General features: G+C 50.3%; 2 protein-coding genes across 7 annotated transcripts in view; one reads left to right on the forward strand and one right to left on the reverse strand.

The window, feature by feature from the left end:
• The window catches only part of Unc5a (unc-5 netrin receptor A), a 60,933-nt gene extending 59,734 nt beyond the window's left edge, over positions 1-1,199 (forward strand). For 2 of the 3 annotated variants that reach the window (XM_005376402.1, XM_005376404.2), the window contains 2 exons: positions 25-143; positions 192-1,199. In XM_005376402.1, the coding sequence (XP_005376459.1) occupies positions 25-143; positions 192-328 (256 nt within the window). In that variant the 3' untranslated portion in view covers positions 329-1,199. Of the gene's footprint in view, positions 1-24 lie in introns of all 3 variants that reach the window. The other variant, XM_005376405.2, reaches the window with a different exon arrangement.
• On the reverse strand, positions 1,172-17,485 carry Hk3 (hexokinase 3 (white cell)). 4 transcript variants are annotated; one of them, XM_005376399.2, is made up of 19 exons: positions 17,382-17,485; positions 14,640-14,761; positions 10,504-10,666; positions 10,172-10,326; positions 9,970-10,089; positions 9,781-9,876; positions 8,817-8,916; positions 8,552-8,735; positions 7,980-8,135; positions 7,594-7,827; positions 6,974-7,269; positions 6,722-6,861; positions 6,522-6,641; positions 3,580-3,675; positions 3,310-3,409; positions 2,271-2,454; positions 2,009-2,164; positions 1,593-1,826; positions 1,172-1,494 (listed from the first exon to the last, which is right to left on the reverse strand). In XM_005376399.2, the coding sequence occupies exons 2-19, from the start codon at positions 14,733-14,735 to the stop codon at positions 1,350-1,352; spliced, it is 2,775 nt and encodes a 924-aa protein (XP_005376456.1). In that variant the 5' UTR covers positions 14,736-14,761; positions 17,382-17,485; the 3' UTR covers positions 1,172-1,349. The 4 variants fall into 4 exon arrangements, with proteins under 4 accessions (XP_005376456.1, XP_013365121.1, XP_013365115.1 ...); XM_013509667.1 differs by lacking the exon at positions 17,382-17,485 and adding an exon at positions 11,653-11,859 and having other exon boundaries at positions 14,640-14,727; XM_013509661.1 differs by lacking the exon at positions 17,382-17,485 and adding an exon at positions 10,887-11,859 and having other exon boundaries at positions 14,640-14,727.
• Between the last annotated feature and the right edge of the window lie 864 nt (positions 17,486-18,349).

Here is an 18,349-nt window from a genome sequence, read left to right on the forward strand (position 1 = left end):
TGACGGGCTTCCTCCTTTCCACAGCCATCTCAGCTTCTTTGCCTCCAAGCCCAGCCCCACAGCCATGATCCTCAACCTGTGGGAGGCACGACATTTCCCCAATGGCAACCTCAGTCAGCTGGCGGCAGCAGTGGCTGGACTGGGCCAGCCAGACGCTGGCCTCTTCACAGTGTCAGAGGCCGAGTGCTGAGGCCAGCCAGGCCAAAACGCCTACACTCTCACCAGCTTTGGCACCCGCCAGGGACAGGCAGAAGCCGGACAGGGGCCCTACCCCAAACTGGGGCGATCAGCTTGGACAGGCCCCCTCCTGGCCAATGTTGTCCCTTAACGCTGGTCCTTCAGACCCTGCCTGAACTCCAGTTCCTCCATGGCCTGCCTAGGCAGGCAGGCACAGCCACCTGCTCACTCTGTCCCAGCCCAAGGTCCCTGCAGGGACACTGCCTGGAACCTGGGCCAGGCCCAGCCCATCTGTGTGTGTATATGTGTGTGTGATGCTACCTCTCCTCCTGCCCCTCATCAGGGGCCCCGCATACACACGCCATGCATGCACACACTGGGCTTGGACATGGCCCCAGAGCTCCTGCCAGAGCTGGGCCTTATGCAAACATTTCTGTGCCTGGTGGGGAGGGGCACAGCTCCAGGCCTGCGGGACCGAGGGCCCAGCCAGAGAGGGGGCTGCCCCTGGATTCAGGCACACAACCACCACACAGGCATGTGCCCACGCATGCCTCGTGTGTTCATCTCACACACACCCACTCCTGGGTCATGCAGACCCCACCACCACCACACACATCTCCTGCTGTCACCCAGAGGCCGCTCACGTCTCTCACGCCCGGTGTCGGTACACATCTGCCTCTCACATGCTGCCCTCTTCCACCCACCCAGGGACACCCGATGGCTCCTCCCTAATCCTGCCCCCCTGTCCCCAGCCTCGAGGTGTCCTGCCTGGCGGGGCGTGAATATGCAATGGGAGTCCCGGGCTGTACAATGGCGAGTGTGTGTGCCATGGTGTGCCCGTTCCTGGGGCTGGCCGGTGCCCCTGCGTGGGGCCTGTCGTGTGAAGCTTGTGTCCTGACTCTGTCTTAAGTGCGTTCATGCACTTACACTTGGCCTTATGTACACAGCCTTGCCCGGCCGCCGGGGCACGTAGGGATTTTAGCGGACGTGAATGTAAATAAATTATATATATATATTGCTAACCTGTGTGCTACTTTCTTGGGGAAACCAATGGGGTGAGGGCAGATGGCCACAGGGGGTCACATACAGGCTGTTCTGAGAGTCCTGGTATCTGGGCCCAGCCCTGGTCCAGCAAGGCTGGGGCTGAATTACTGTGGTTCCTGGAGATTTCCTCAGACACGGGCCATCTGAGCAAGGCGACAGGCGACAGCAGTGACCAAAGCCGCACCTTTGCCAGACCCGTCTTCTGACTGCAAGAAGGTGACCACACAGCGAGGGGCCAGCTCCCGTACTGTGGCAGCCACAAGACTGGCAAAGCTGTAAGGGAGAGGAGCTAAGGTTAGCCCCAGCCACCAAGGCTCTATCTGGTCCCACCTGCCCATGCCGCCCTGCCTGGCCCCTTCATCCAGACTCACTGAGGATGCACCTTGTAGAGGGTCCCATCCACCCCCACAGACACTGTCAGCTCCTCCAGGCCCCGGTTCTCCCGGATCTTCTCCACAACAGCAGCCACACCTGCCCCACAGAGTTGGGCAGCCCGCCGGGACACAGCCTGGCACACCTCTAGGACTATCAGGGCATCGTCTGAGGTCAGGGGCAGCCCCAGATCCTCCAGGATGGCTCGGACCTGCCGCAGGGCCAGGCTGTCGCTGGGGGCCAGGAAGGAACAGAACACAGAAAGACATGGGCCTGTGTTAGCTCCCCTACACCCCATCTTCAAGACTTTCCACTTCGTCCTCCAGGTTGGACCCCACACACCAGCAGCCAGCATTCCCCCAGTGGGCAGACAGACTCCTTTGGGAGGTGGGGAGGCAATTCAGGCCTCAGGTACCTTTCAATCTCAGAGAGAAACTTGGTCTTGAAGATGTCCCTGGTCTGAAGACGCTGGGTCTGCTGGCCCCGGAAGAGAACACCAAGGCTAGTCAAATGTAAGAGGATGTGGCGGACGATCTCCCCTAGGTACATGCCACTGATCATCTTCTCAAACCTATAAGAACATGTGTGTATGTGTTTGCCTAGAGCACAAGACCCCACCAGCTACCATCACCAGTGCCAGCCACAGGCAGCCAGACCTGCCCAGCCCCAGGCCACACCTCTGCTTGCCAGGATTGATGGATGCCTGGTCCACCCTCACATCAAAACAGGTGCTGAGCATGCCCAAAGAGCCATCATCCCCAAAGGCACCCCACTCCATGTTGATGCACATGTGGCCTGAGTCCCCGGCCACACCTGCCACATTCCGGAGCTCCTCCATGTAGCAAGCATTGGTGCCAGTTCCTGCAGAGGCCAAACAAGGTGGATTCATGTACTAATACAGACAAGGCCCCTCTGAGCACTTACCACACAAAAATGATAAAATTTAGGATCCCTACTTTATCTTCCTGCATTCAAAACCTGTCCCTGGTCCCGTTCCTCCCTCCTTCCTGAAGTCCCTAGTGAAAGACTCGGTTAGCACCAAGGCCTTGAGGCCTCCACAACTTCCCCTACCAGCACCACAATCAGTGTATCTACCTTGCTATTAAAGTGCACCCACAAAACCCATCAGAAGGCAGATTTCCCATTCTTCATAAGTTTTCCTGTCCCTTTTCTAGCTATCAGCTGGCTACATGGTAGGTGTTTAATAAAGACTTAGGATCTTAGGCTGCTGAAGGGTTCTCTTAGCTCATCACTTCCCCACACTCAGCCCAGTTTCAAACACTGAGTATGAACCATGAGCTAGGCACTATGCCACACTGGCCTCTCTCATATCTTCATGATGCCCTGAGACAGGCATTGTTATTATCTACATCTTAAGATGAAGAAACTTCAGCTCTAGTGACTTGCCCAAGGTCATACAGGTAGAAATGGCAAAGCTAGATTTTCCACCCAAATCTATATGACTTCAAAGCATAGATTCACTTTCCAGATGGGCAAACTGAGGCTAAGAAAGATTCAGTGACTATGAATCTGTAGCTCAGTTGGATTAAAGAGCCCAGTCCCAGATTCCCAGCCCAACTTAGTGTTTGAGTCCCTATTGGGTCAGACAAGTATAATCCTACATCCCCAAGGCCAAGGAAACATCCAACCTGAGGAATCAACAGGAGACAGCAAATTATCAGGAAGTAGGTCATGAAAGGGCAGGGCCCTCCTCACCAACAATGAGGCCCATCTCACACCGGGGATCCTCATAGCCACAGGACATCATGGTCCCCACTGTGTCGTTGACAATGGCAACCACATTCAGCTCCACTGCCTGCATGTAAAAAGGATGCTGCTAGTTACTGGGCAACAGCATTGTCATGGCAACCAGCAGTGGACCCAGAGGTCTCTATTGCAGAGGGCCTCCCTTCAGGAATCCAAAGACACTTTGGTCCCCTCAAGACCTGCCATGGTCCCAAAGCATTCCTAGAGACAGGCTCCTACCTGTCTACGCCTGATGGCTTCCCGCAACAGATGCACTACGTCTTGGCCCTCACAGCCTGATGCATTGAAACCCTTAGTCCAGTTCAGGAGGATGCCCTGGATGGGACCAAGAAGGGACAGAAAGCTGAATGATCCCTTTAAAGCTCACTCTGCCTCCCCAATGCCTACATCCCACCAGAAGCATATGATTCCAACCCTCCCAAGCAGGACTCCTTGCCCACTCTGCCCTACAGTCACAGGCCTTGCTTTCTACTCCCTCCCAACTCCCCAGGAGGTTTTCAATGTGAAGAGACCTATTAATAATGATTCGACCTACGTCTTCCATTATTAGTTCCAGGATGCTCAGATGGTCTGAGGGTCTGGTCATTTTAAGACATTTTCCCAGAAGGAATGGCCCTTCTTAATTGGGTTAGGAATGAACAGACCTGGCAAAGTGAATGTTATATGTAGGAAAGAGAGGGACAGAGAAAGCTCAAGGGCCCAAATGCCAGCAGAATGCACCCTTTCTTAGAGAAATTACAAGAATCACTTGAAAGGAAGGAGTTAGGGATGGAGTTGTGTCAATGCAAAATTCACTCCTTTGTTCCAGATATGGGTGAAGGACAAATAGAAAAGCCAGACATCTGTGCAGGATGGGCAGGGGCAAGACAGACACAGTTTTATTGTGAGCAACTGGACTTCAGATAGTGACAAGGGGCTTGACTGTACCTGAAAAGGACTGTCCTTTTCTTAGTGTGCTTTTCTGAAGAGGCAAGGAGAATGGGAATGAGACTATACCTGCCAGGCAGAAGCACCAAGAGAACAGGTCTGAAAATCTTTGAAGCAGGAGATTTTTTTTTCTAGTACTGAAGATTGAACTAAGCTACATTCCCAGCCCTCCTTTTGTTTTTTATTTTGAGACAGGTCCTGCTGAATCACTAAGTTACTCAGACTGGGCTCAAACTTCCACTCCCAACAACCTCAGGCTCCCAGAGTGCTAGAATTACACTAGGGGTGCCTCTCCACCCTTGGCTGTTTTTTGTTTTGTTGAGACAGCAGTCCCACTGCGTAGCCCATGTTGGCCTCAAATTCCTAGGCTCCAGCAATCCTCCTGACTCAGTCTCTAAAAAGACTACAGGTGTGTGCCACCATGCCCAGCTAGGGAAAGAGATTTGAGAAATAGTAACTAACCTTTTCCCCTAATGTATTTTCTTTGATCTCTTTTCCCATTATATAGCAACTAGAGTGTTCTATGGTTATTATCTCAAAAGGAGAAATGAGAAACAGACAGAGAGAGACAGAGACAGATAGAGGCAGAGAGAGAGAGAAAGAGAGAGAGGGAGAGAGAAGAAGAGGAGGAAGAGGAAGAAGAGGAGGAAGAAGAAGCAGTTTGAGAGAGACCAGATGATGGCTAATAGCTGAATTTCCCTGCTCCCAAATGAGTCAGACTTTCTGGTCTGGGAAAGGGGAAGCAGAGTGGAAATCAAACCCAGACCCAGGTTTTCAATGGCTTCCCAAGAAAGATGTCCTATGCCCTCCTTCCTGGGCTAAACTCCTCTGGAGGTCGGGGTGAAGAGGGAGACAGAAGGGATCTGAGCAATCTGTGAGTAGAGGAGGCCCCTGCCCTCCTTCTGCAGGTATCAAGGGACGTACTAGCGAGGTATCAAGATTGGAGATGAATTGGCAGAGGAGGGCACCCAGAGAGCTAGGGTCTGGGCACGTCCCAGATTTGCTCCTTTACACAGAAAGGACGCTGTGGAGCTGAGAGAAGTTCCTACTTAGGAAAGGGACTCCCTACACCAATTAACATTAAACATTTACCCCTCAAAAGAATGGGGACTCTCCAAATCCAGTGGCTCACACCTGTAATCCCAACATTCTGGGAGGCTGAGGCAGAACTGCAAGTTTGAGCATAGCCTGGACAACTTAGCAAGACCCTGTCTCAAAAAAACAAAAAATGGGGGTGGGTATTTCAGTGCAAAGGCTCTGGGTTCAATCCCCAGTATTGAGGAGGGGGAAAAAAGAATGTGGGCTCAAAGGCTCAACACAGGAATTAAATTTGGTTATGTACAGTTAATTAGACTGGGTTTCTTGCATGCCTGGACCTGTATACTGAGTCACACCTCTTCTCCCTGCTTGCAAGGAATAACGGAAAGGAGCAAGGAAGCTTAGCTGCGCAGGCCAGCAGAGGGCTGGCAGCAACTGTACTGTCCAAATGGGCATCATGGAAAGAAACAGAAAAAGTGGAGTGTTGAAGAGTGGTCAGAGAGGAGAGGGTGAAAACTGCATACACAGGCTGATGCTAAAGGAAGTAGAGCTTCATTTCCCATGGTCTAAGAATGCAACAGACACCTATAAGAGCAGGGTGCTCCTTGGCATGAATGGCCCTTGCACAGAAGCTGGAGATGTTGATTCTGGGAACTTGGGCCAGAGGCCTAGTAGCACTGTTTCTGTGACAGGCTTCAAGTGTTCGCATTGAGAAATCTGTGATATGTTTTGAAGGATTTGCTGAGGTGTGTGGGAAAATTGTATCTAGATCTGTGCCAGTCACTCTGCCACCCCAATTGGGCATCCAAAACTAAGCCAGGCACTGAGAAGGAAACAAAAAACTAAAACAAAACAAAACAAAACCCAAAGAAGTACAGTTTCCCACCCCTTCCAGAAACAAGAGTAAATATAGCTTCATGTAGGAGCCCTAAGCCAGATCACTAGTGCCATGTCTTAAATGGGCAATCTTTCCTGTGATCATCATTGATCTGGGCCTGTGCTGCTCCCAAATGCCCTGACCCTAACCATGTGCACATGATATGTGGGGAATCTGAGGCTGAGTACAGGCCTGGCCCAGCAATTCTCCCCCACTACCATCACTCAAGATCATTTCCTGGCCTTTTGTCCACACCAAGAAGGATATGTGGGTGGGAGCTCCTCCGAGGGATCACTTTTCCTGGCCCTCCTTCCCTTACCTGGTCCAGGCCAAGCTGCTTGCATGGAAAGGAAAAGGTGAAACCCAAGGGGAGGCTCTGTCCCCTCAGGCCCTGCTTCTGCTGGAAGTCTACGATGCAGTCCACGATGTGGTCGAAAAGCTGCAGATGGGGCAAGTCAGACAGTGGGCTCCATCCTGGCCCTTCCCTACCTCTGACATCAGGGCCCAAGTAGTGAGTACCTGCTGCCCAGATCCCTGAGCCACACACTCAGGGATGGAGTAGACCTGGTTGATGATCTGCACACCTCCTTCAGCCACACGCACCAGGAGGACCCGAAAGTTGGTGCCGCCAAGGTCCAAAGCCAGGAAGTCCCCTCGTTCTGTGGGGCAGAGACCGTCAGGGCCAGGGCATAGCTGGTAGCTCCAGTTTCAGCACATGGTGTGAACCCCTAGAGCCCATATCTCAGTGCTACACTCAGGCTAGGTCCTCACCACTGCCATCAGGTGTGGCCCGTACATATGTGGGCAGCATTCGGAGAGAGGAAGGCTCCCTTTGCAGCCCCTTGGCCATGGCCTCCCGCATCTGTGTCTGCACTGCTTCCAGCTGCTCACGGCTCAACCGGAATGGTGCTAGGGTCTCCTCCAGCAGACGTCGGTGCTTGGCCAGGCGGGCAGCCACAGCTGTCACCATTGCCACACCCCGGCCACCTCCATCCACAGAAGGGATAAAGGAGACATCACATTCTGAGGCCAAGAGCTTCACCGTCTCCTGTAGGATGCTGTGGAACCTACACAGATACAGACCAGGTGGACCCAGCTTGGCATCTGACCCTCAGAGCTTGATTTAAAGTTCTACCAGTTTAAATCAATCCAATCCTGAATCTTTTGTATGAACCAACCATACATCCCATCCCTGGATCACCCCCTCTCAGGCAAACATATAAAAAGAAGCTTCTTTTTTCTCTTTGGATGTCTCCTGGCATCCCACAGCCCAGTCTGGCCCTTGTTCTGCTTGGGTGCCATTTGCATTCACTGGCTTGCACGCATGATTGCACAGTGCTCTCTGAATGTGTACCACAAACACACATTTATGGATCATGTTCTCTCAGTACCTGGGGTGCCGCTCAAGCACTCGGCCTCCAGTGGCCACAGCGACCTGGAGAGTCTGCTGTTCCCGGCTGCGCTGGAGGTGGGACAGGACGGCGGCCAGGGCAGCAGCGCAGAGCTGGGCAGCCCGTGAGCATACAGCTACACAGACACGCTGCACGAGCTCAGCATCAGAGGCCTCCGGGTTCAGGCCCAAGTCCTGTAGGACTGTGTGGACACAGACTACCCCAGTAGAGGGGCTGGGGGTTGGGGACACAGTGCTTGTTTGAGACTGAGGTAGCCCAGTAGTTGCCCATCCCACCAAAGCCCTATAGCCACCTCAGGGACAGAGTATCCTCCCTTCTCCCACGCTGAGAATTGCCTGTTTAAGCTGCTCGCTTCCCCGACTCACTCCTCCATCTCAGTCACATGTTCCAGGAGGATGCTGCCTTGGCTCAGCAAAGCAGGAGAAGTGTAGCCACCAAACAAGACCCTGTTCTGGGCCAAGTGGACCAGCACCAGCCGCACCAGTTCCCCCAAGTACAAGCCCCCAATCATCTTCTCAAACCTGCAGGTGGAAAGGGGAGCTAAGACCTAAGCTGTCCTGCCTCCACTTCCAGAAGCCCCCAGAGAGAAATCATTTTTTCAGGATCCCCAGATGGGAGGATCCAGAACCAAAAGGCCTCCCAGGGGACAGGTGGATATTTGCCCACCACCACTCTTGACTTAGGCTAGATTCAGGGGCGTTTGAGAGGGGCAAGAGGACCCAGGGAAGGAGGGGTCAGCTGTTCTCAACCCCCAACTTTTATCAAGAATAAGGCATGGCCAAGAGTGGAAACCTTGAGGCCTTTCTTCTCTGTACCTGGCCAGAGTCTCCCAGGAGGCAATCTGGAGACCCTATGGGCCTGAGTGTAGGGGCAGCAGAGGGGTGGATCAGAGCAGTGATAGAGCCTAGCAGAGAGTCAGGTTCCCCCACCAAGCCACCTCTGGGCACCAGGATTCAGGGACGCCTGGTCCAGGGCATGATCAAAGGCGGTCAGCACTGGGCCCAGGGCCTTATCATCACTGAAGGAGCCCCATTCAATGCTGACGCAGGTGCGGCCCCGGTCCTCGTCCAGCACTGCCACATGCCGTGCCTCCTCCATGTAACATGCGTTGGTGCCAGTGTCTAGTAGGAACAATACCCATTAGGGCCTGCCTACCGGGCAGCCGTATCCCCATTCCTCACCACATACAGCCTGTAGCTCACCTACAACAAGGCCAATTTCACATGGCCCAACACCTGGCTCGCAGTCCATCATCGTGCCCACTGTATCATTCACCACAGCAACCACGTCAATGCTGTAGGCCTGGGCAAAATGGAGTGGGGAGGGGTCAGAGCCAGCCTGGAGTGGCCAAAGTGGAGAACTGGGTGATGCTCTGGGAGTACTGGGTCCCTGCCTTTGATGGAGACATCCAGAGTCAATGAAAAACATGTCTGCAAGCTCCACACATATACCCCAGGCTCCCATAGAGGGTTGTCTTCCCATTCCATCCAACTTCTTCCTCTACAACTCAGGCTCTCAGGGTCATAGGGGTACCCTCAGCCATCCCCTCCAGTGCTCCTCACAGAAATAGGATGAGGGTCCCAAGACTGAACACCTTGAAGACTGCTCCTCCCTCTCCTCACCCTCATCCTGACCCAGCTCTGCAAGCACTCCTCCCAGCCTGATTTCTAGCCTCTGCATGGGGCACCCTAAGGTTAGTCAAACAGACCTGCCTCTCTCCAGCACCCAGACTTTGGTAGATTCCCTTCTCTGGAACTAGATCTTCCTCTCCAGGCTCAGCTTAAGCACTAGGCAAACTGCTCCTTTAAGTCCTGTGTCCCCTACCCCTGTGCTGCCAGAGTCATCCAAACACAGGGACAGTCTTTTATTAGAATGTTTTCTCCCACTAGACTATGAGGACAGAGTCCTTAAGGACAGGGCCAAAGCCTTTTCAGGTTTGGTCTCCTCTCTCACAGTCCTAAACATTTATTTGAGCCTTTTAAACCTCAGTTTCCTTGCCTATAAAATGGGAATTGTAGCAACCTTTACCCCAGAGTTAAACTGGATAATGACTCTGAGCAGGAGAGAAAAGCAAGACCTGCCAGCAGAGAAGGCATGGCCTATGGCGATCAAGACCAGGCCAGCAAGAGCATCCTTCCCACCCCACCACCCTACTTCCCCACTCACCCCCTGCCTCTGAATGGCATCTCTCAGCAGCTGGACCACATCCTGGCCTTCTACACCACTGCACCTAAAACCTTTGGTCCAGGAAATGAGGGTGCTCTGGGGGCAAAAAAGCTGGGTTACTCCTCCAAAGGCCTTCACAGGGGCTACAAACCTTCTCCACCCAGTGTCCCCATCCCTTCTCCACCTCACCCTGTCCAGGCCTGTCTGGTGACAAGGGAAGGAGAAGCTGAACCCAAGCTGCAGACCCTGATTTCCCACAGAATGTGCATCCAGGAACTCAACCAGGCAGCGAGCAGCAAAGTCGAAGAGCTGTGGGACAATGGGTTCTTAGCTCTAACTGCCAGGCCCAGCCACCCAGCCCGGCCTCCCAGTCTGGGCAGTGAATGCTCACCTGCTGACCAGTGCCCTGTACCACCTCCTGGGGGATCACAAACTCCTGGCTCTTGGGCTCCACCCTCTGCCCCTTGATGCCCGTCAGAGTCACCCACAAGATACGCAGTGATGCTCCTGAAGCCCCCAGCTCCAGCACCACAAAGTTTCCTTGCTCTAGGGGCAAGCAGGTCATAGAAAGGTATGCAGTTGGCAAGAACAGCACTTTCTGCCTCCCAGAAAAATTCCAAAGGCCTGCAGAATCTGGTTAAAGGGACCTTAGAGACACAGGGCAAGGATAAAATCAGTATCCTTCCCCAAGCCGCATCATCCGTCTTAGTCTGTGCCACCCACCATTGCCATGTGGGGTAGACCCCACATATGTAGGCAGCATCCGGACACCAGGGGCAAGGCTGGCCTCTCTCATCAGGGCCTGCTCCATGGAGCCCAGAAGGCTGGCTTGGATCTGCTGCAGCTGTATCTTTGTCACCTTGAATTGCTGCAGGCATTCCTGTACCTGGGGAAAAACGAGCCAATATCTGGAAGGGAGCCTATTGGACTAGTCATACCCCCCAATTCCAACTAGGGCAGAGGTCTGCCACATCCAGTTCACATCCTGCCTCCCAGGTCCTCAGCTTCCCCAGGGGCTGGCTAGAGCTTTCTCTTGCACCTGTGTAGCCCACTCCTTGCCTCTTTGCACACCCCAACTCTTTCACCACTCACAGCCTGCAACTCACTGCTGTGTTTTCAGAAGGCTATGTTCAGAAGAGAGAAGTCATCATATTCCTCTTCCTGCTCCATATCTTGATGGTTTCTTCTCCACTTCTGCCTCCTCTACCCTGCTCCTCCACTTCTTTGATTTCAGTGTTTGGCAAGGCTTCCCTCCTGTCACTATGACTGATTGCTCTCCAGCTCCCCAGTAACCAGAGCAAAAAGCTTCTCAATGAGTTGTTGTTGAATGAACAAATGTGTGAACAAACTTCAAGTGTTTGTCTCTCTAACCCATTCTCAAATTCAAGGCTGAACAAACCCTGCGCAGGAGTTTGGAAAGGACAAGGCAGATGGTTTCTGACATATTGACCAAGCTTCTACCATACACAGCACTATTTTAAGTAGTGTAACTGAGTGCAAAGCTCTGGTTCCAGTGTGGGAGACAGAAAATAAGCAAACATATAATATGATTCTGGTAATAAAGGTGACTATAAAAAGGTGGAGGATTAGATATTAGAAAAGAATTTAGGGAGAAAGAGCTATCTTTAGATGTGAGTCCAGAAAGGCCTCCCTGAAAGTGATCTAAATGAAAGAAGGGGGAGCAAACCGTCTGGGTGAAGAGCATAAAGGGATTTTCTCTGGGGCTAAGGCATGGATTTGAGGGAAGACTGAGCTGGAAGTGAATTAGAGATAGAAGGGAGGGCTGAAAAGGTAGGAGAAGGCAGAGGATGTGACTGGTCAGATTCTTACTCTACCAGACGCACGGGTGCTAACAAGCCCTGGGAACTTCACCTCTGTGGGCAAAGGCCTCCCTAGACATCCCTCTTGTCCATCTGTCAAAGCCCCTACAGCCTCCCTGGATTCATTGGAAAGTCATAGCACAGCGATGCACTCCATAGTTCCTTAGTTTGTATTTTCCAGAAGCCCATCTCCTGTCACATAGGAATTCCATTCCAAGCCCGAACTGGAACCATATCTGTGAAAATATAACCTGGGCACCTGAAAAATAATAATAATAATAAAATAATGATAATAATAATAATAATAATAATAACCTCCAAGGAGAGGCTGCCCACTGAGGAAGATGTACAGGACTCAGTTCCACCCTTTACTTAAGAAGTTATTGGAAAACAGACCCTTAAAGAGGCACATAATCCTAACCGGAGTGCCAGACATTCCATTATGTGGTTACACAGCAACATGTTTCCAGCCACCATGCACACTAAGAGTGGCTGTGCTTATGTTACAAATGAGGAAGCAGAGGCTTGGAGAAAGCAAAGTCACTGCCTAGCCCAGGGAGCTATGAAGGAGCAGAGTATGGATTGTGAAGCCAGATCAGTCTGATGCAGATGTTTCCACATCAGTGTGAAGCCTTATAAAAACTAGCTATCTTCCCTGAAAAGAACCCAATGCTGATGGAAATTGCAAGAGGGAAACCCCAGGTGACCTGGCAAGGGAAATTTTTCATCAAAATCCTCACCCTCTTTTTGGCTGTGTGATCCTGGAAAAGTCGCACCTCTCCCTAAACCTCAGTCGCCTCTTACGCAAAACTGAGAAAATAATACTATTCAGAAGTCCCACAAGGCCAGGGACCCTATCTTATTTGTATCCCCCAGGGCCATGTTGAGCAGCTGGCTCCAGGCAGGCTCTCTGGAGCTGTTGATTGAAGGGTGACATGAGGATTAAAGAGGACAATGGATGTGAAAGTGCAAGCACTGTTCATATGGGAGGAGTGTCTTAGTATTGCTTAATGAAAACAGTTGAGTTATGCAAAAGTTGATGGGTTTTCTTCCCATTTCTCCTGACTACAATGAGAAGTTCAAGAAGAGAGAACTAGGTGATGACCAAAGCCATAGGAAAGACAGAACTTCTCTGGCAGACTCTGGTAGAGTCCACACCAGCCAGGAAAATCTACCAGAACTTCTCCCCTCCATCACAGGAAGAATGGGGAGACCTCAGCCAAGAGAGCGAGAAGCAAAGAATTAGGGAGTGTGTGAAGTCCAACATGGCCTGCATGCTGTCTGCTTTAATTAACTTGCTGTCAGTCAGTCTGGACCCATTACCTCACCTCTCTGAGCAAGTTACCTCTGCTATCAGGGGGTAAATAATAGTGCCTATCTCAGAGATGCCCTGAAGTCTGAGGAGACAGTAGATATAAAGCAATGGAGGGCTGGGGATTTAGCTCAGCGGCACAGCATCTGCCTGGCAAGCGCAATGTCGTGAGTTTGATTCCCGGTACCAGAAAACAAAAACAAAAACAAAACAAACAAACAAAAAGCAATGGAGACTACCTGACACAAATGACCTGCATGATGAAATTTAGGGGTTTCCTTTCTTCAGGTCAGAAGGCACAATTGGCCTAGAGGGGTCTAATTCTGCACCCTCTCTGCTGACAAAAAAAAGATTTGAGGGAAGGTCTGGGAAGAGACTACGAGATGGGGCTGGACACTGACAATATGTGGCTAATCTTTCTTTTAACCTAAGGCTGTGGGAAAGGAGCTGGTGGTGAGTCCTGGGGTGCTGAGTTGGTGTGCAAGACTATAAAAAACTTGACCTCCCTGTGAGGTTTTCTAAAGCCAAAGGAAATTTTTTTTTTTCCTTTTTTCTTTTAATGCTATACTGGGGGTTGAATCCAAGACCTCGTACATGCTGGTTAAGTATTCTGCCACTGAGCTACAACTCCAGACCTCTTTTTTTCACTTGAGACAGAGTCTCATTAAGTTGCCCAGGTTGGCCTTGATCCTCCAGCCTCAGCCTCCAGAGTAGCTGGGATTATAGGCATGTGCCACCATACCTAGCCCCAGGGAAAATTCTTTAAACCACAGGTGTATGTAATGGAGACAGTAGAGATAGAGATAGATGTGCAAGAGAAGGGGTGGGCAAGAAGTGAGAAGGGAGATGATGGCAGGCCTTAGCACAAGCCTCATAGGGCAGTTATTGCTCATTCCTGGGGCCCAGCTGTGGCTGAACACAGAGGAAATGTTTACACCAGGGTCTGGGGCACAGGTTGGGCAAAGGAAGCATGAAATACCCTGAAGTGGCATGCCTCCACAATTGGACAAGCCTAGTAAGCAGATATCAGAACTAGCCAGAAACTGCAGAAAATGAATGGTTCAGGAACCACTTTACAAGTGCCTCTCCTCTGTGCAGGCGCTCCATGTGTTAACTTAAGCTTTCAAGGGGTTGGAAGTATTCAACTTTATTTTCCTTGTGTGGAAACAGAGAACCATGAGATATGAAATGACTTACACAAGCATTTCCTGCTTGAGGATATGGCAACCAAGGGCGTCCATACTACTACATAACAACTTTCAACACGAGTTCAGCACTACACTCTTCCCTGTATGCCTGACCACGGTGGCTGCGTGAGGTCAGGGACATGTCTTGGAGGGACTGGGGAAGTGGGAAAGGAGCTCAAGAACAGAACTTTTTTTCAATAAAACTCTAGGAGGGCCCATTCTGGCCACACCAACCCACTCTGGGCAAGGCAGGGGTGTTACCAGATGGAAAAAGTGCTATGTTGGAGCTGACACACCTCAGCTCCAGCTTCTCTTAGGTTTAAGTGTCAGACTTTAAACCCAAGTCACTTTACTTCTCTGAGGCCCTGAGCTAATCCCCACCTTCCAGTTGTTTGGAACCTGAGAGAGGTATCATATGAGCAAAAGCTTAGTAAACTGTTAAGAAACCGTGCAAATGTGAGTGCTGGGGCCACAGTAGCTCATCATCCTACTCTTGGTAGCCTCGAATAAGCACAAAATAGGCCCCCATGCTGAGCTTACCAGCTCTGAGCTGTCTGAGGGCTGAAGTATGCCCTTCTGGGGACAGCTTGGGGCTCTTGCCCCAGGCTCCAAGCCAGCAGGCTCAACGGAGTCCATGTAGTTCCACAATGGAGTCTGGCCACCTATGGGAGAAAGGGGATAGCCAGGGTTAGCCACTTAATCTACAGGCCTCAAGAGGCTGTTGCGCAGACCCTCAACTTCCTCCCTTCCGAAGGGGACCAGGAACTGGGCAGAATTTAGAGCCTCTGACCATCAAAGATCCTTTAATAGTGAATTTTCCAGAAGCATGGATAATGAGAGAGCCCTGGAAAGGCTGAGTTCAAATGTCATTCATTCATCTGTCAGTCATTCATTCACACCATTTCCTGATGACTGATGTGCTAGATGCTGGGCTATAGATGAATCCAAGGCCCCTACACTTAGGGACCTCACAGCTTTACCAACAGTCGTAGCAGGTCTGGCACAGGTGGTGATAGAGGTGGACACATGTAGCAGATAAATATGCTGCTGTGGCTGGGAGGCCAGAGACGAGCTAGCAGCTGAAAGGGATAAGGGAACAAAGATGTGTCACAGAAGCAGGCAAGCTGGCCTACAAGCAGCTTTTATGTCAGGGTAAGGTATGTAAATTTCATCCTGTGGATGACAGGGAGACATGGCAAGGGTCTGTGCTTTGGAAATGAAATCTGCTTCAGGAAGGGATTCCACTAATGGCATGACTTTGGACGAGTCTTTTATGACTTTGAATTTCAGCTTCATCATCTGTAAAGCAGGAGGAAATAATACTCTCACCAGGCTGTTGTGAACACTAAACAAAATAAAGCCTAGGGAGATGCCTTATGAAATGCAATGCTCAGTTCATGAGTTTTGCAAAGTGCAGTGATGCAGAGTGGAAAAAACTCTGCATCAGAGTTCAGGCCCAGCTCTCACAAGGACTCCCAACCTCAAGACCTCGTTTTCATCTGTGAAATGGGATGTGTGGGCAAACGAGATAATGAGAGCAAAAGAACCTTGCTCAGAGTGCACGTTCAGATTGGTTCAGGTGCTTTTCAAGAGGGAAGGAAAGCAGAGGCAGGCTAAAGATGGGCACAAAGGCATTTGTCCTCTGAGCACTTCACCTATCCTTGCCAACTTCTAGAAACACTGTACCTTCCCACCCATGCGGCCTCTCCCCACTTTCTACCCCCATCACTCCTACAAACTTGCCCTCCACATGGTCACCTATGTCCCATCTGTCCAATCCCAATCCTCAGTCCTGGTGCTGCTGCATTCTCCCCTTCCTTGGCTCCTAGCTGTCTTTTTGCTTTCTCATCATCTAATTTCTCTGCCTTTAAGCAATGAGGTTCCCAAACTTCTGGCCACCCGCTTCTCCACACTCCCTCTTCATCTTACTCATCCCCAAGATTTGATTAAAACTTGTGTCAGGGCTCCTAATCAACCCCCAAACTGAATCCTAAATTCCAAGGTCTATTAGACCTCACTGCTGAGACTCCTCATTTTCAGTAGTCAAAACCCCATTTATTCCCTCTACTTTCCCCATGCAAAACTGTTCTCCACCTTGGCTGAAAGTTTTGAGGTTTGCTCATCCACATAGCCGTTGTCTATGTACATCCCTCACCTCCTCTAAGCAGTTCATCTGAGGCTCTGGGGAAGCACCCTCTCATGTGTCTCACTTTCCTATACCTGCAGCCACTATCTGATTATTTCAATAGGCTTTAAGTGGTATCTCTGTCTCTAGCCAGATCCTATCCTTGCCCTACCCGAATCTACATCACCATGGCTGTGCTAAAACAGATTTTATCATGTTATTTTGAAACTGTCTTCCCTGAAAAAAGGATGCAAATCTTTACACTGATGGTTCTCACTGCAGAAAGAAAAGTCTAGAACTCTGTTTAGCAGCATTGCAGGCCTCTTACAATGCATTTGATGTAAGGTTCCTGTGGGTACTTTCCTCTACACTCCAACCACACTGACTACAAGCAGTCTCCTGCTTTCTGAATTTGGCTCAAACTGTTCCCAAGTCTGAAAGGCTATCCTTCTTAACCTTGTAATATATGACTCACTTCTGCATTTCTTATGCCAGTATGAGGTTGGGTTTAAGTATGTGCTAATGGTCTATAAAACTGAAAGTGGGGGAAGAAGTTTCTATTTCTACTTCTTGGTGAACTGAGAAATCAATTTCTGGTAAATCTCCCCCTCAAATCCCATGTAACTCAAATTCGTTTCCAGACCTGTCAAATGGGACTGTGGAATATTCATTCTATAAATGTCATGGTCTGTTTCAAGGATAAAATGAGGTAAATGAGGTAATTACTTTTGGAAGGGGCTAGTACGTACATGGTCCTCTCCATTCAAGGATCAGCTAGCTCAATCACTTATCTCTTCAGCCATTCAGTATTTGTTCAGCACATTCTAGACTGTGAAGCTTCCCCTAAGTATGTATTCAGGTCTATCTCTTCCAGCTAAGAGCTACTCTGGGGAAAGACCTGTTTCCTTCAGTGCTCTATCTCCTGAACCCAGACCAGAGTTTGCACACACTTGAACTGAAGGCTGCTTGGTTTCCCTTAGCGGAATCAGCTGCACGGAGTGAGCCTTCCTTCTCAAAGTATCAGAGGAATCCCTGCTGAGGTTGGGATCAGTGGATTGGTCTTTCAGCTTCCATTTCCTCTGGTGTGGGCAAAGCAGGAAGGTAAGGACAAGAGGGCAGGGAATGAAACAGGCAAGTAGACAGAAGGAAGTACTTACCTGGGAGGCACAGTATTGGTCACTCTCCTCAGTTCTGAGCTCTTCTCTCTCAATATGAGGCACCACAGTGACACTGGTCTGTACCAAAAGAGGAACTCAGGGATGACCTGAGTAAAATGTCCCCAAGCCCCGCCCTGTTCCTCAGACACTGCTTACCAGACACCAACTAATGCATGAGAATGCACTTCCTACTAATGCTCTAAGAGACTGGGGTAGGCAGAGCCATGGTGCAAACTTAAGCAAGATAGCCACAAGAAGTCAGAGTCTTGAACTGGGTCAAGGATCCCAGAACATTCCCTTTGCAATGCTGACAGCCCTACTCATTTTACAAACACTCGAAGTTCAAGTTTTGAGGTGGTAACTCATCCCTGGAAAGAAGCAGGAAGACCTTAGCTTGGGAAGTAGGCAGTGTAATAGACAACTTTGTGAAATGTGGTAAGTACTAATGAGCAAGTAACATGGGACTGACTGTGCAGGAGAGTGGGCAGGTAAAGTTGAGGAAGCTGAGCCTTGAAGAACAGTACACTGACAGGGGAGGGCATGTACAATCATCGGTCATAAACACAGGTTCCTTGGTGGAACAGGGTCAAACTACCAGGGCCCACAGAGGACACATGTAGGTGGGATATATGGTGAGAAAGAAGGTAACAGCTAGACTGAGAAATCCAATCTTTAGTTTGTAGACCAAGGGACTTTTGTACTGAAAGGAGAAAAGGAGTCTCAGGCTTCTATGGAGCTACTGGCCACCAAACTACTTTCCCATTGAATGAAGTCTTTTTGAAAGCACAGAACCATTGTAGATCAGGCACTCTGCAATCATCTTCCCTTCAGACAAATTTTCAGGCACTTTCAAACTTGAGCTACCTCATCAGCAGTAACCCTATCATTATCCAGGTACAAGGCCTCCACATGACACCAGGGTGGAATCCAGAGACCATGGTTCCTGTATCAGCTGTCATAATTAGGCC

This window comes from Chinchilla lanigera, unplaced genomic scaffold (assembly GCF_000276665.1).
Source record: "Chinchilla lanigera isolate Chin_1 unplaced genomic scaffold, ChiLan1.0 scaffold00007, whole genome shotgun sequence".
In the NCBI taxonomy this organism is placed as follows: Eukaryota; Metazoa; Chordata; class Mammalia; order Rodentia; family Chinchillidae; genus Chinchilla; species Chinchilla lanigera.